At 41.3% G+C, this 15,537-nt stretch overlaps 1 protein-coding gene across 3 annotated transcripts in view; it reads left to right on the top strand.

Moving 5' to 3' along the window:
- LOC121290862 (cysteinyl leukotriene receptor 1-like) overlaps positions 1-15,537 on the top strand; it is a 33,889-nt gene that overhangs the window by 15,833 nt on the left and 2,519 nt on the right. The window contains exons 2-3 of one of the 3 annotated variants that reach the window (XM_041211873.1): positions 775-844; positions 961-4,113. The exons of 1 other annotated variant lie outside the window; for it this stretch is intronic. In XM_041211873.1, the coding sequence (XP_041067807.1) occupies positions 836-844; positions 961-1,776 (825 nt within the window). In that variant the 5' untranslated portion in view covers positions 775-835 and the 3' untranslated portion in view covers positions 1,777-4,113. Of the gene's footprint in view, positions 1-774; positions 4,114-15,537 lie in introns of those variants that run through there. One more of the 3 variants, XM_041211872.1, reaches the window with a different exon arrangement.

Below are 15,537 nucleotides of genomic sequence, written 5' to 3' on the forward strand. Positions count from 1 at the left end.
TCCCGCCAGGGCTCCTGACCTACCCACCGACCTTAAGGTTGGACTGGTAGGTCCATTAATTAGTTAAGTGAGTCTGTCAGTGGCCCCAATTGGCCATTGACAGGTCGGCGAGTGCACAGCTGATTTTGCTGCACCCTTGCCTACCGGAAAATTGAAATGGGGCATGGTGACGTCGGGAGCTCTGCCCGACATCACCGCGCATCATTTTAAGCGTCAGCGAGCTGGCCCCCCCCTCCCCACTCACCGACGGGAAACTCCTGCCCCTGGTGATTAGGGCTGCACCTGCACCTAGAGAATTTGGACTGGACAGATGGTTGAAGATATAAACAGGTGGAAAGCTTAATAAAAGAGAAAGTGTCATCATTCATGAGCCAATTGTTTTGCAACATCATGACCTTTGCAATCATCCACACTATGATTATAAAATCTTGTTCACAAGCCAACGAATGTTCTGGAGGGAGATGTGGAGACTGGTGACTTACAGAGCATGCCAGAATTGGAGACTTACCCTCTCACTCTTCTCCACTAATGGAAAAGGGCTAAGATTACAAAATAGAAAAGTTATTCATAGGACTGTTTACTTTTTTGTAAACATTGACTTTCAAATTCTGTTAAAGGGAGCATTGAGAGGATGTGATGCCATTAACTAGACTGAAGTGACTGTGAATGTAATCGAAGCATGTTGCATTCACAGCATTAAGTCGAGGCAATGTGTAAGCATTTTTAACTTCTCGTCCATTTACCATCATTAAAGTTAATGGTTTGCTTCTACAGAACCATCTGATCGTGCAGATTTTCTCAAAGCAGAGAATGAAGAATACAAGCATCTTGGGGAATGGCTCATGTGAGAACATTGACAACTTCAAAACTTACATCTATGTACCAACGTATATCATCGTATTTATTTTTGGATTTATTGAGAACTTATTCTGTTTATATGTTTTTCTGAATTTATACAAGAGGAAGACTGCAACCAGCATTGTCATGGTGAACCTGGCGATATCAGATCTGCTTTTTGTGTGCACTTTGCCCTGGCGCGTGCACTATTATTTGGAAGACAGCACTTGGAACCTTTCGGATTTCTGGTGTGCATTCATGTCTTATGCCCTGTACCTCAACATGTACTGCAGCATCTACTTTCTGACTCTGATGAGCATATTGCGCTACTTCGCTATAGTGCATCCAATTGAAGGTTTGAAGTATAGAAGTGTCAAATATGTGCAAATCATATGTGTCTCAATATGGGTGTTTGTTGCAGTAGCAGCCAGTCCTTTTCTGAATCGTGGCAGTTACCCAGCTGAAAATAATGAAACAAAATGCTTTGACTACAGTGATGAGATTAACAGTAAAATATTTGCCATGAATGTTATTGCTCTAATCGTGGGTTGCATTATTCCCTTCTTTATTGTCACTTTCTGTTACACACTTGTTGTTAAGACCTTGCTAACCTCTAAGGTAAAGCATCACAGGAAAGGGAACGTCCTTAGAAAAGTGATTGCCATAATTATTATTGTAATGGTTATATTTCTAACCAGTTTTCTACCCTATCACATTCTACGAACCCTCTACCTTGCTGAAGAATCTAACACTGGAGATATATCCCAAGCCATCTGTCCTATTCAGAAATCCGTGGTGGTTACCCAGTGTGGTCTAGCAATCAATTCCTGTTTGAACCCCCTTTTATATTACTTTGCAGCAGAGACTTTCAGGAGCAAGTTAGGAACGATAGTCAAGAGCACGTTTAAAAGCTCTCCTTCTGTAATGCATCAAAGCTGAACCCATACTACAGTACATTTGCACAACTAATTATGTTTTATGACTGATGGGAGTACAGGATTTCTCTTGTTCAGAATGCAAAAGGTCAGGATCAAGTGAGACACTGCAGTTATTTTCCAACATTAAAGAATTTGACATACAGACATGGCAGGTTTCACTTCAAAGAAAGCAGTAGCTTCTCATACAACCTTGTTTCTGTTGAGTACAACTCCAGATGGAAGGATTGATCAAGACCTTGTTCTAACATTGTATGTGGTTTTCTTGAAAACCCTTTATATGTTTTCCTTCATACCTGCTGTTTGAATCCTCCAGCCCCACAACTCTGCAAGATATCTGGCCTCTTGCACATCCCCAATTTTAATCACTCCACTGTTGCCAGCCATGTCTTCAGTTGCTTACGTCCTAAGCCCTCCAATTCCCTCCCTAACTTTGCTGCCTTGCTTACTTCTGTTTCCTTCTTTAAGACACTCCTTAAAATCTACCTCTTTAACCAAACTTTTGATCATCTGCCCTAACTTCACCTCATGTGGCTTGGTGTCAAATTTCATTTGATATCATTTCTGTAAGGCCCCTTGGAACGATTTTCTATGTTAAAGGTGTCATTTAATGTCAGTTGTTGTTGACCATTATACTGTATGTTATCTTATTTGAGTTATTTTCAATTCTAACACCCAAGAATTTCAGTTCTTCATACCTTTATTGCTATCTATTTCTACAACTATGTTTCTCATCAGTTCCTAAGGCCTTGTGTTTTACCAAGGCCCATTTTGCTGACATAATTTATTTAATGTCTCAGCAAGACTATATCCTGTCTGTAAGTACTAAACAAGATCAATGATCCTTTTTAAAACATGTCAATGGCCTAATTTCCTAGGTCTTATCTTGATCATTCAAAGGCAGCTCACCACCGCCTTCTCAAGAGCATTTTACTCTCATGGAAAAATCGGTTGCCACCAGTTGGAAAATCGAACCTGGCACAACTGGCTTCTACAGGAATAACTGGTTACAACTGGTTCTAACTGAAATAACAGGAGATTACAAGTGGGAACCAGGTGATATCCCTAATTGTCCAGTTGGATTTAATAGGGCAATTGGAATCTTATTGGAGCCAGTTGACTTGTCTGCTGGTGTAACTGTATACTATTGGAATAACTGGCATGTACAATGGAAAACCTGTTGTGATTCCACTTGTCCAGTTGACTTGGAATGTAACCATTTCAAACGTACTGAGACCAGTTGGCTTCTGCTGGAACAAGTTGACAGGCAAACTGCACCCAGTTGGAATTAAGTGGAGTCAGCTGCCATGTGGCTGCTTCAATGATTCTTTGAACTGGAAACTGTACTAGTTGAAGCCAACTGGATTGACTTACACTAATGTCTTCAGGCAATCTTTCTTCAGTACACATTTTCACATCAAGTTTGCAATGTGTTACAAAGAGCATAATGATATTTCTCACCTCACCTCACATATATGAATGTGTTACACAGATGCAAGTTTATTAATGTTATACATTTAACCATTTCAAGATTTCTGATTTTTTTTTGAGTGCAGTCACACAAAAAGGATCACATAATGGCAAAACGTAAGCTGTTTTATATTGAAAACTTCTCAGGATAGGAAAAAAATTCAAAAGAATTTTCCTCAATGAGAAAAACCATTTCGGGAGTAACCATTGGCATAAATACCATAGTTGCCATGGCATAGTGTCAATTAGAACTCAGTGGTAGCATCCCTTACACCCAAAGGGATTAGGAAATAACATCACATTCTTTGATAACCCCTGTTATGAATGGATAATGGTAAAACCTACATTGGCATCAATTAAGATGAGTTGAAAAAGTGGCAGATGTAGCAAAACTCAAGAAAAACAATTACAAATGAACATAAGAAATAAACAAATACAAGTTATGAAGATAAACGATGAACATTACAAATAAACATGCAAATACAATGGCGGAAGATAACCCCTTGCTGCACTTTCTCTCTGTGGGCCATCAGTTCCCCCTGACTGGTAATGGCCACCTCCTGCCTGGCCCAGTACTTATGGGTGGGCAATGAATGCTGGCCTAGCCCGCAACACTCACATCCTGTGAAAGAAGTAACCCAGTGTTCCAAATATTTTTTAGCCTTCTTTAAATATGGGTATTAGAAGTCCATTTAGGAAGGTCCAAAATCCTTCAGTGTGAATATTATAATGCATGAGCATCAGATTTAAAATTGTGTGCAGTTCTGGTCGCCTAACTACAAGAAGGATATCAGTAAGATTGAGAGAGTGCAGAGAAGATTTACTAGGATGTTGCCGGGTCTTAAGGAGTTGAGTTACAGAGAAAGATTAAACAGGTTAGGACTTTATTCCTTGGAGCGTAGAAGAATGAGGGGAGATATGATAGAAGTTTACAAAATGATGAAGGGTATAGACAGAGTAAATTCGAGTAGGCTCTTTCCACTTAGATTAGGAGAAATAAACACGAGAGGACATGGCTTTAGGGTGAAAGGAGAAAGGTTTAGGGGGAACATTAAGGGGAACTTCTTAACTCAGAGAGTGGTGAGAGTGTGGAACGAGCTACCATCTGACGTGGTAAATGCGGGTTCACTCTTAAGTTTTAAGAATAAATTAGATAGATACATGGATGGGAGAGATCTGGAGGGTTATGGACTAGGTGCAGGTCAATGGGACTAGCGGAATAATATTTTGGCACAGACTAAAAGGGCCGAATGGCCTGTTTTCTGTGCTGTAGTGTTCTGTGGTTCTATGAACTGTGCTGCACTATTGGGCTGTAAACATCAGGGAAATCCCAGTTGAATCCCTGCCTTGTAAGTTAGCCAAACTCAATCATCATATTGGTGGTTGTACTAAATTCTCTCTAGGCAGTGGAGGGAGAAAATATTGTAAAGGTACCCATAGAGTCAATATAGCATAGAACGAAGCCAGTGTGGCGCAATCCAATCCACCCAATCCCCCTATTTTTTCTTAGTAGCCCTGCAAGCTTATTTTCCCTCAAGTCCCTATCCAGTTTTGTTTTGAAATCATTGATTGGGTGGAATCATCTCAGATCCGCACAAAATGTGGTAGCGGGTGAAAATGAAGTAGCCTCTTCCCTTGCCTGAGACCACTTCTCCTTCCCCAAGCAAGCCCTAACCCTGCAGCCATTGAAAAGCCACCCCCGCCTAACAGCAGGTCTGGTAGGTAGAGACCTGCCCGTGAGCCCCCCTAAAAGTGATGTGGTGCTGCCTGCGAAGCCTGGCGCTGATGACCATGAGTGCTGCCCGAAGTAAGGTAGGCAAACAAACCTCAAAGTCCCGAGTGAAGTGCAGCTCGCCAGGTGCACGCCGCTTATGTACAGTTGTGAAACACAGCGTGCAATCACACCAACGTGCCCGATGATCCAGTGTGGGGGGATGATTCATGCGAGCAGGCCTTATAATGAGATGCTAAAGTATTGAAGTAAGGTTCCTGATGTGTGGTGGCAGGAAATGTGTGGAGCATTCAATCGCAAACTGATTTCATAATGGTGTGAAACCGTTATTTGGCTGTTTTGCCACATTGTACACCCACCCCCTGCCCCTCGTCTGTCATGATGCCCGATGCCAGTGGGACTGGAAATTCCAGTCATTGTCTCTGTTCCTTCCATCCTCATAACTAGTGAGTCCCAGGTTATTACCATTTGCTACATTACAAAGTTCTTCCACACCTCTCTCTTACATCTCTTGTTCAAAATCTTCAATCTGTATCCTCTAGTCCTTGCACCATCAACTAATGGAAACAGCTTTTCTACATCTAGTTTATCTAATCCTGTCATAATCCTGTATACCTCTATCAGATATCCCCTCAAATTCCTGTTCTGCAAGGGGAACTACTTCTAACCTTGCAGCTAAATTCTCTCATTCCTGGAACCATTCTAGTAAATCTCTTCTGCACCCTCTCAAGGACCTTCTCATCCTACTGAAAGTGTAGTGACCAGCACTGGATGCAATACTTTAATTGTGACCTAACCAGAGTTTTATAAACCCCGTGACTTCAGCTGTAAATGTGTCTTAGTAGATGTATGAAATGCTACCCATATGGTTAAATAATCTGCCAGTTATCAGCCCCCATATTCACACACACACCAGAATTTTCCAAGCTCTTTCGAGACAGGCTAGGAGGAAGGAAGGCTGGCAAATAGTGCAGGAAGATGTCAGGGATTAAGAGTGCCTGACCTCTACCCACTAACAGCGGCTATTGCTGAGGCTGGTTGTAGTTCTATTTTGCCAGCAGCGGGAAATCTGGTGGCTCAGGCACCTGCTGGGACGCTAACTGAGCCACTTAAAGTGGCCAATTAAGGACCACTTCCTGGCGTTGTGAGGGCGTGTCACTGCATGGACAGTTTGCCAATTGAAATCCGGCAGCCTCCCAGCACACTCCTTCATGGGGTCTCTCCGCAGCAATGCCTACCCTCACAGCAATGACCATTCTCCCCATCTCCAGATCTCCAGGCTTGCCCCACTTAGATAGATTTTTCTTTTCCCACTATTTCCATTATTTTAAATCTTTTATGCTCCCCCACCCCCACTAGAGCTATACCTTGAGTGCTTTACTATCCATTCTTAATTAGCACATTCGTTTAGATAATATCACCAACTTCAACACCTATGTGTTCTTTTGTTCTTTTGTCTGTGACATCTTTTGATGATCTGCTCCTATCACTGCTTGCTTGTCCCTACAACCACACCCCCCCCTCCACTTCTCTCCCCCCACCCAACCCCCCCCCCGCTACACCCACACCTTAAACCAGCTTATATTTCACCCCTTCCTTGGATTCACCTAGTTCTGTCGAAGGGTCATGAGGACTCGAAACGTCAACTCTTTTCTTCTCCGCCGATGCTGCCAGACCTGCTGAGCTTTTCCAGGTAATTCTGTTTTTGTTTTGCCCCACTTCCTGTTCTTCGAGGGCGCTGAGCCATTAAGCCACCCTCTCCCTGGCAATAGCCACTGTTAGCTGTGGTGCTACTGAGCAGCCAGCCCTCTGATTGGGTCGGCAGCTCTTAGGGCACACTTAATTGGATGGCGACCGCTGGCAATATGTTACCCCTGGGTCCTGCTGCCCACCGAAGCAGGGCTACCTTCTACTTTTGAACCTAGTGGGGGGATGCAAAGCTTCTGATGTTTCAACAAGATGCAGCCCAAGGAAGAAGCATTTTGGAAGGCTACACCAGGCTGCTAATACTGTTAAAATTGTACCCCAGTGTAGGTAATTTCTTTGTGGTAGGATTAAGAGAAAATTGTATAACAGAAACTGAAGAATTTCACATTTATTCACAAATATGCACATTTACCTTATTTGAGTTCAGAGGTGTCTACACAATTAAAGTGCAAGTTGATGAAATCAGTCACATCAGGAAGTCCCATATCACTTCACGAATGGATTATCTTTTGAAGTGTAATCACTGGTGTAATATTGGGAAATGCACAGCAAGGTACAGTTAGGAGATCAATGACCTTTATAAATGATCTGTTTGCTCTTACTGATGCTGGTTTTGGGAAAAACATTGGCAAGTCAGTCTTCTCTTTAAATAGTACCATGGGATCTTTGATGTCCATCTGAGGGGGCAGACATGACCTCAGTTTAACATCTCACCCAAAAGATGGTACCTCTGAAATGTCACCCTAAATTATCTCTCAAGTGGACCTTATGGTTCTGATGCATAAATACAACCACTTGAGCGAAGTCTAATCCCCTAGCTCTCTGTGCATGTGCAACTATTCACCAACGTCATGGTAAATTACACATTTTATCTTATTGGCATATTTTGTAGAAGTTGCTTTGAAACCGAGCACTACAACCAAGCCAGTTCCAAGCACCATTCATATATAACGCCTTGTAAGTCAGACTTGACCCTTACCCATCTTAATGTAATGCTGACAAATCTGAAAACAGGATTGTGACAGAGTGGTCTAAAATTTTGGGTCATCAATAAAAATGGTAATTGAACTAATACCTGAGAATGATGTGTTGTAATTAGGTCAGAGAGGGCTGTGGAATGGTTTCAGAACAAGTGTGAGAAGGATGAATTCAGTCCATGGTCATGTCATGTAGCTTGGTGGTCAGTCACTCAGCAAATCACAGCTAGATGATATGTGCAAAGGAAGTGCATTAAATTCAAATTAGATGGAACTGATTGAGGTGTTTCAAATGTTTTATCATGAGGTGGTTCCATGGGATCACAGGAGTAAATTACAATGGGATAGTATCTATGATAGTGTCTGAGAAATGGCTCAATGGTTTGGATTAGAGCAATAAGCAAACGATAATTTGTAAAGGTCTAAGCAGCATGTTCTTCAATGTATCAATTCAGATGAGTCCTTAACAGCACTCTGGTCAATGTTTGAATTCATGCTAGCCAAACATTTGGTGATTTTGTCAGTTCATAGCATCCATTTGGGATACAAACTACCTCTCCTAAATGGGAATGTACCTAAATAACTTCCCCACAGCTTTCATTTCAGCATGAAGTTGATATTGGAAATGTGGGCACCTGGTGAAATCTACCAGCTAGATGAGATTGAGTAGGAGCCAATATAGGTGATAGAGATAAAGAGGGAGTCTCGGCAAATGTAACAGGTTAAAACATTTGAATGAGTGAATTAATCAAATCAGCTATTTTGTACATCACACAATAAAATCATTAGATCCAGATCATGTTGCAATTTATACACAAAATTTTAACTGTATGTGGATAAAATGTTATATTTGAGCATCATGCTTTTGACATGACTTCAGCTGAGATGATATAAGGGTTGGTGGAGAATCATACTGATGGTAATGATTATAATTAGCAGTTTTACATTCAGCTTCTGAACTTGCTTTGTATTTATCTTTCCTTCTGCTTATGGTTTCACCCAATTGAATAGAATTTCCTGTTGTCAATTGGGTTATCACAAATCCTTGCATTTCATTAAGCAAAAGTCTTCCCAAAGCCTCCAAAAAGAACACCATTGTCTGGTTTTGTGCCATCACAGCTCAAGTGCCAACTTTGGTTCAGTCTTTGCCAATTAATGACTACTTGAGGGTCATTTGATTGGCTGGCAGCTCTCAGAGATGGGTCTTCCTTCCAGATGGTGGCAGAAGATCTACCCTGAATCAATTAACAGCCCGATGGCCATTAAATCAGCTTGGGGTTTCCTGGCCAAGTGCAAGTGGGCTTGCACCCAACCTTTAAGCCAAGGTTGGGACCACTGGCTCCACTTAAAATTCAGCACTCTGAGTGAGAAGATTTTGGGTTCAAGCACATAATCTAGGTTGTCACTCAATGCAGTCATGAGGGACTGCTGCACTGTTGAAGGTGCTATCTTTCAGATGAGACATTAAACTAATGCATTATCTCCCTCTCAGGTGAGTGTCAAAGATTGCATGGTACTATTTTGAAGATGAGCGCAAGAGTTCTCCTGCTACTTGGCCAACATTTAACTTTCAACTGACATCACTAAAACAGATTATCTGATCATTTATCCCACTGATGTTTGTGGGACCTTGCTTTGTGGAACTTGGCAACTACATTTCCAACATTAAAACAGTGACTACACTTCAAAAATACTTCACTGCATGTGAAGCGAAATCAGTCTGAAAGGATGTACATGTGCACATTCGTTTTGACTACGACTAGAAACCCTTATCAATGCTCCTGATACTTTGAGATTCAACTTTTCAAATAGCTTCCTGGCTAGCATCTTGGTGTTCTTTCTCTGGAAACTCCAACTCCACCTCTGACATCCTGTCTCACACTTGCTCACCCATCATCTCTGACCTCGTTGATCTCCAATGACCCTATACACTAATACAACAAATTCAGAATCCTTGCCCCTGTTTACAGATCCCTCCATGGTTTTGCCTACCTTATCTCCGCAACTCCCTCAACCATATGTCACAGCCACATTCTAAGGTCCTCTGACACACTCCTATGCACCCCCTTGTTGGTAGAGCTTTCAGGTGTATTGGCCTCACTCTCTGTAGCTCTTTCTTAACACTACCTTCAGCTAATTCTCCTAAAGCTTCCGTGGATTGGCCTGTCTTTCTCCGATGTCTAGCATCTTTTTCTTAATAGAGTTGTACTTATGCAACTCGTGTTATAATTGAGGCACTATTTAAGGACATAATTAAATCAGCTTTTGATGAAGATTGTATTTTGAATCACCAATATGCTCTTCCTCTCCCATCTGTTACTAAACTAGACAACATTCCAGATCAGGCAAGGAACCTGCTTCAGGGTATCTCCCAATGCTACTTTTGAAGCTGCATCATACAGCTTTATTCATCCTAATAGGCAAAATTGACATTCCCTGCTTTATGTTTGTGAGCCTGTTAGTTCAAATGAGTCAGGAGCACACCAGATAAGAATTGTAAGCATAAATCTGTGATCCACGACTTTGCAATGCAGTATTCATCACTGACCCACTTTGTATCCTGGACTGGTGTTTTGTTGGTACCTGGTTCAAATCAATGTGCCGTGTCCCAATAATCCATTGGTTCTATCCTAGAATTTCCTTGTTCCAATTACTGTTGATGTTGCTCAAATATATCAATATGCTGTGTAACATATTTTATCTTATGAAATTGTCTTTTGTATATACCAAGTAAAGATTTTTCGATAGTTGAATTATGCTAAGTATAAAAATATTTATTCCATAAGTATGGACTTTCATACCTGCACCTTGAATGCTACAATATTTTGCTACAATTATAAATTTGCATTTTAACTTTTATATTAAGTTTGCAATGTTATGAATCCATGAAGAAAACTTAAGTAAAAAGATATAATCAAAAGTTTTGTCTCCACAAACTTGAGTCTTACTAGAAGAACTGGATGAAGCTGTCCAATCTCTCCCCCTTATCATTTATATTTGTTATTGAGTCTTGGCCCAGCAAGTGGGAGGAGGAACTTTATCAAAGTGTTTCCTGAATTTAATTGCTTCAAGTGTAATTCTATGACACAGCTGTGACTCAGACTCACCTCAGCAAGCTACTTCTTGACATTAGACATCTGATGATTATTTGCCAAACTGCAAGCCTTTTTGAAACAATCACCTGTGATGGCGGACTTCAGTTATGTGGAAAGATGAGGGAAGCTATTATTGAGGGAGTTATTATGCAATGCACTGGCAAAGGCTAGTAGAACCAGATTCAATGGTACATTTCAAAAGGGATGATTATATATATTTCCCTAAGGAAAAATGTAAAGAACTATGGCATAAGTGCAGGGAAGTGGGGCCAATTGGATAGATTTTTCAAAGAGCAGGCATGGGCACAATAGGCCAAATGGCTGCCTTCTTTGCCGCAGTGTCCTAGAATCATAAGCAAACTATATTCATCCATGGCTTGCCTTCCAATTTCCAGCTGTCCAATGATGTGGCTCACTTATCACAAAACTTAGGCCCAAGAATGTTATCACCAGCAGACACTCACATGCTGTGTGCCTATTGACTCAAACCTTCCTCCAGTCCAAAAAGTATCCATTACTCATTACCCTCCTGTCACTCAGCCAATTTTGTATCCATGTTGCCAGTGTCTCTTTTATTCCATGAATTATAGCTTTGCTCTGCTGTGCAGCACTGTATCAAATGCCTTTTGGAAGTCCATGTACACCACATCAACAACATTGGTCTCATCATTCCACTCTGTTACCTCTTCAAAAAACTCCAGCAAATTGATTAAACACAATTTACCCATAACAGGTCCATGCTGGCATTCTGTAATTAACTTGTATTAGTGACCATTAATTTTGTCCAAAATTATTGTTTCTAAAGCTTCCCCATCACTGTAGTTAACTAACTGGCCTGAAGTTGCTGGGCTTATGTTTGCGCCTTTCTTTTGAACAAGGGTGTAACATTTGCAATTCTCCAGTCCCCTGGCACCAACCCTGAGTCTAAAGAAGACTGAAAAACTTTGGCCACAGTGCCTCTGCCATTTCCACTCTCACTTTCCTTATTGGATGCATCTCATCCGGTCCTGGTGCCATATCAACTTTAAATAATTAAGTTACTTTGTTACTTTATCTGATCAAATTCCACCTCTTATCAATTTTAAATTCTTTAAGAGTCTGAACTGCCTCCCCTTTCACCATGACCAGGGCAGCATCTTCTTCCTCGGTAAATACAGATGCAAAATATTCTTGTAATAACTCAGCCTCCATTTGTAAATCCCCTTTTTGGCCCCTAATTGGCTCCACTCCTCTTTTTACTATTTATATACTAATAGAAGACTTTGGGATTTCCTTTTATGCCAATCTCTTTTCATATTCTTTCTTTGCTTCTCTTATTTGCTTTCTTACTTCCCCCCTGAACCTTCTGTATTCAGCCTGGTTCTCAATTGCATAATCCACCTGACATATGTTATAAGCACACTTTTTCTTCTTCAATATAACCTTTTATCTCTTTCATCATCCAGGGAGCTCCTGATTTGTTTGCCATACCTTTCCCCTTCATGGGAATATACCTTGACTGTGCCCAAACTCTCCCTTTTGAAAGTAGCCCATTGTTCAGTTACCATTTTTCCTGTCAACATTTGATTCCAACTTATCCCAGACCCATTCTTACCCCATTGAAGTTGGCTTTCCTCCAGTTAATTATTCTCACTCTGGATTGTTCTTTGTCCTTTTCCATAACCAACCTAAACCTTATGATACAATGATTGCTGTCCCCTAAATGTTCCACTACTGACACTTGACCCACTTGGCCCACCTCATTCCTAAGAACCAGGTCTAGCAGTGTCTCCTTTCTGATTGGACAGGAAACACACTGCTATAGAAAATTTTCCTGAACACACTTTAGGAACTCTTGCACCTCTCTGCCCTTTACACTATTACAATCCCAGTCTATATTCTGATAATTAAAGTCCCCCACTAATATATAATTCTTGCAGCTTTCTGTATTTTCCTTGCAAATTTGTTCCTCTACGTGCGTTCCCCTAGTTGGTGACCTATAGACTACACTGAGCAATGTAATTACACCTTCTACGTTCCTTAACTCTAGCCAGATAGGTCCTGTCCTTGACCCCTCTGGACATTCACTTTCTCCAGCACTACAATGTTCTTAAACAAAACTACTATCCCTACCCCTTTTCCTCATTTGCTATCTTTCCTGAACGCCTTGTATTCAGGAATATTTAACATCCAGTCTTGCCCTTCTTTGAGTCAAATTGCTGTTATAGCCACAACATTGTATTTCCATATGGAAACCTGTGCCTATAACTCATCAACCTTATTATTTCACACTGTTATGTCCGGTTCCCGGGCGAGGCCCCCGCAAATTTGTTATGATCCCAGACGAGGTCCCCCAAATTGTTAACTTCCAATTTTGTTATGCTCCCAGGTGAGGAGGAATGAGCTGGCTCTCCTTCTTTATTCAACCCACTTGTTGGTCACAACAAAGTTAATTTAAAAGGGATCCCTTCCCTTATAGATACCTTTTCCCCGTCTAAATGCATTTATCTCTTAGAAGGAGCCAATTTAACCAGCTTTCCTTCGTCAAAGATAGAGTAAGTTTATTAGTTATTAAAAACCCGAGAGAAAAAATAATAAAAATGCAACACACGTACAAACAGATCAGAAACAAAAAGCTGAGTCCAAATAAAAATTAAAAGAGATATGTGAATCAGTCTTTGGCTTGTCCATGAAGCGCAGATGGCACAATGTTGCTGCTGTTAAGTTGGCTGACTTTGGCAGTTTAGCAGTTGGTTTGGAAACACTTGGTTCTGCAGGTTAGCTGAAAAAATCCAATTTTTGGCCGAGTTAATGAATCTGGGATAATTCTAAAAGAAACGGGTCAGACACAATTTAGTGGGTTACTTTTGAGACAATAAAATGTTTGAGAAGAAGATAAGGAAGCAAAAAATGTCAATACCTGATTTCACGGAGGCTGATCCACTGCTTATCTGTCTTGGAACCACTTTCAATTAACGAGCATTTCCGGCACGTCTGACTTACCTCATTCTCTATCTCTGCGTGGCTTTTAATTTGAAAATTTATAATGTTGGCACTGGGTCCATTCACAGTGCTTTCGAATAAACAGCTACTCAATAGCAAAAACTGAAGGGATGCCCCTCTGCTACTATAGATTCACACAGCATAATACTAAGCTGCACATCAGATGAAATTGTTGACAAATGCAAGCAATATAGAGACTAGTAAATTCTGTGGCGTTGCTCAAAGAAAAATGACAAAAACTTGCAGATGGTAGCTAAGGCAAAAACCAGTCCATTAGTCATTAATGGCTGACAACATTGCAAAGACTTGGAAATGCTGCAAACTAGGTCCTGTAGTTCTGAACAGACCAGAACTGTAATGTTATCTGTTTCTCTCTTTCTCCACAGAATGCAGACTGCAATAACAATTCTCACAGATCAATGAAAGCAGCAATTAGTCATGTAGTCCCCTAGACCAGACTGCAAATTCATCAGGCCAATCAACTGTAAGAGGCACATATCAATTAATTGCCACTGCTGACTGAATGGGTAGAAGGAGAAATATGCTTTTATGTACATAATGCTCAACAGCAACCCAACCAGCTCCTTGGCTCTTTCAGATGACCAGGTTACCCAATTCACTTTCCAAAAATATATCTAGTTACCTTTATCCACTGATCAGTGGCAAATGGAATTTAATCCAGATAATTGTGAGGTGATGCACTTGGGCAAACAAGGCACAGGAATACACGATGAATTGTAGGGCCCTGGGAAGTACAGAGGATCAGGTGTGCATGTCCACCAGTCCCAGACGGTAACGGGACAGGTAGATATGGTGGTTAAGGTGGCATATTGGATGCTTGCCTTTATTAGCCAAGGCATAGAATATCAGAGCAGGAAGGTTATGCTGCAGCTGTATAAAACACTGGTTAGGCCACAGCTACAGTATTGTGTGCAGTTCTGGAATCTGCATTATAGGAAGGATGTGATTGCACTGGAGAGAGTGCAGAGGAGATTTACCAGGATATTGCCTGGGCTGGAGAGTTTTAGTTATGAGGAGAGATTGGATAGATTGGGCTTATTTTCCCTGGAGCAGAGGAGATTGAGGGGGGACATGATTGAGGTGTATAAAATTATGAGGGGCATAGATAGGATAGGCAGGAAGGAACTTTTCCCCTTGGTGGAGGGATCAATAACCAGGGGGCATAGATTTAAGGTGAGGGGCAGGAGGTTTAGAGCGGATGTGAGGAAGAATTTTTTCACCCAGAGAGTGGTGGGAATCTGGAACTCACTGCCTGAAAGAGTGATAGAGGCAGAAACCCTCATAACATTTAAGAAGTATTTGGATGTGCATTTGCGATGCCATGGTATATAAGGCTATGGGCCTAGTGCTGGAAAATGGGACTAGAATAGTTAGGCACTTGCTTGGCCTACACTGCACTTTTCTGTGCTGCAGACATCTGTGACTGAGTTTATTTTGATATCCCATTCAAGTTGTCCCTTAAACTTCTCTCTAGACTGCAGAGCTAAAACTTCTCTAATCCTTCACAGTTTATGCCCTTTACAGTAGCATTATTTTTTGCTCCTCTCTGTACCTTTTGTGAGCTATGGATGTCCCTACTGGCACAGAGTGTTGCAAGTGAATAGGCACCATGTGCTGTACATCTGCATCCAGGACCAACGAATAGTTTGGTACTGGTTAATCAGAGGTTTTGTATGATAATGTACGCTATGGGCTGGTACCTGTAGTCTTGAATGTATCTGGTGTCGTCCTGCCCCAGTGGTGCTCAACCCATACCCAAGCATTCTATACGGCTCTGACAC

Source organism: Carcharodon carcharias, chromosome 18 (genome assembly GCF_017639515.1).
Source record: "Carcharodon carcharias isolate sCarCar2 chromosome 18, sCarCar2.pri, whole genome shotgun sequence".
Lineage (NCBI taxonomy): Eukaryota > Metazoa > Chordata > Chondrichthyes > Lamniformes > Lamnidae > Carcharodon > Carcharodon carcharias.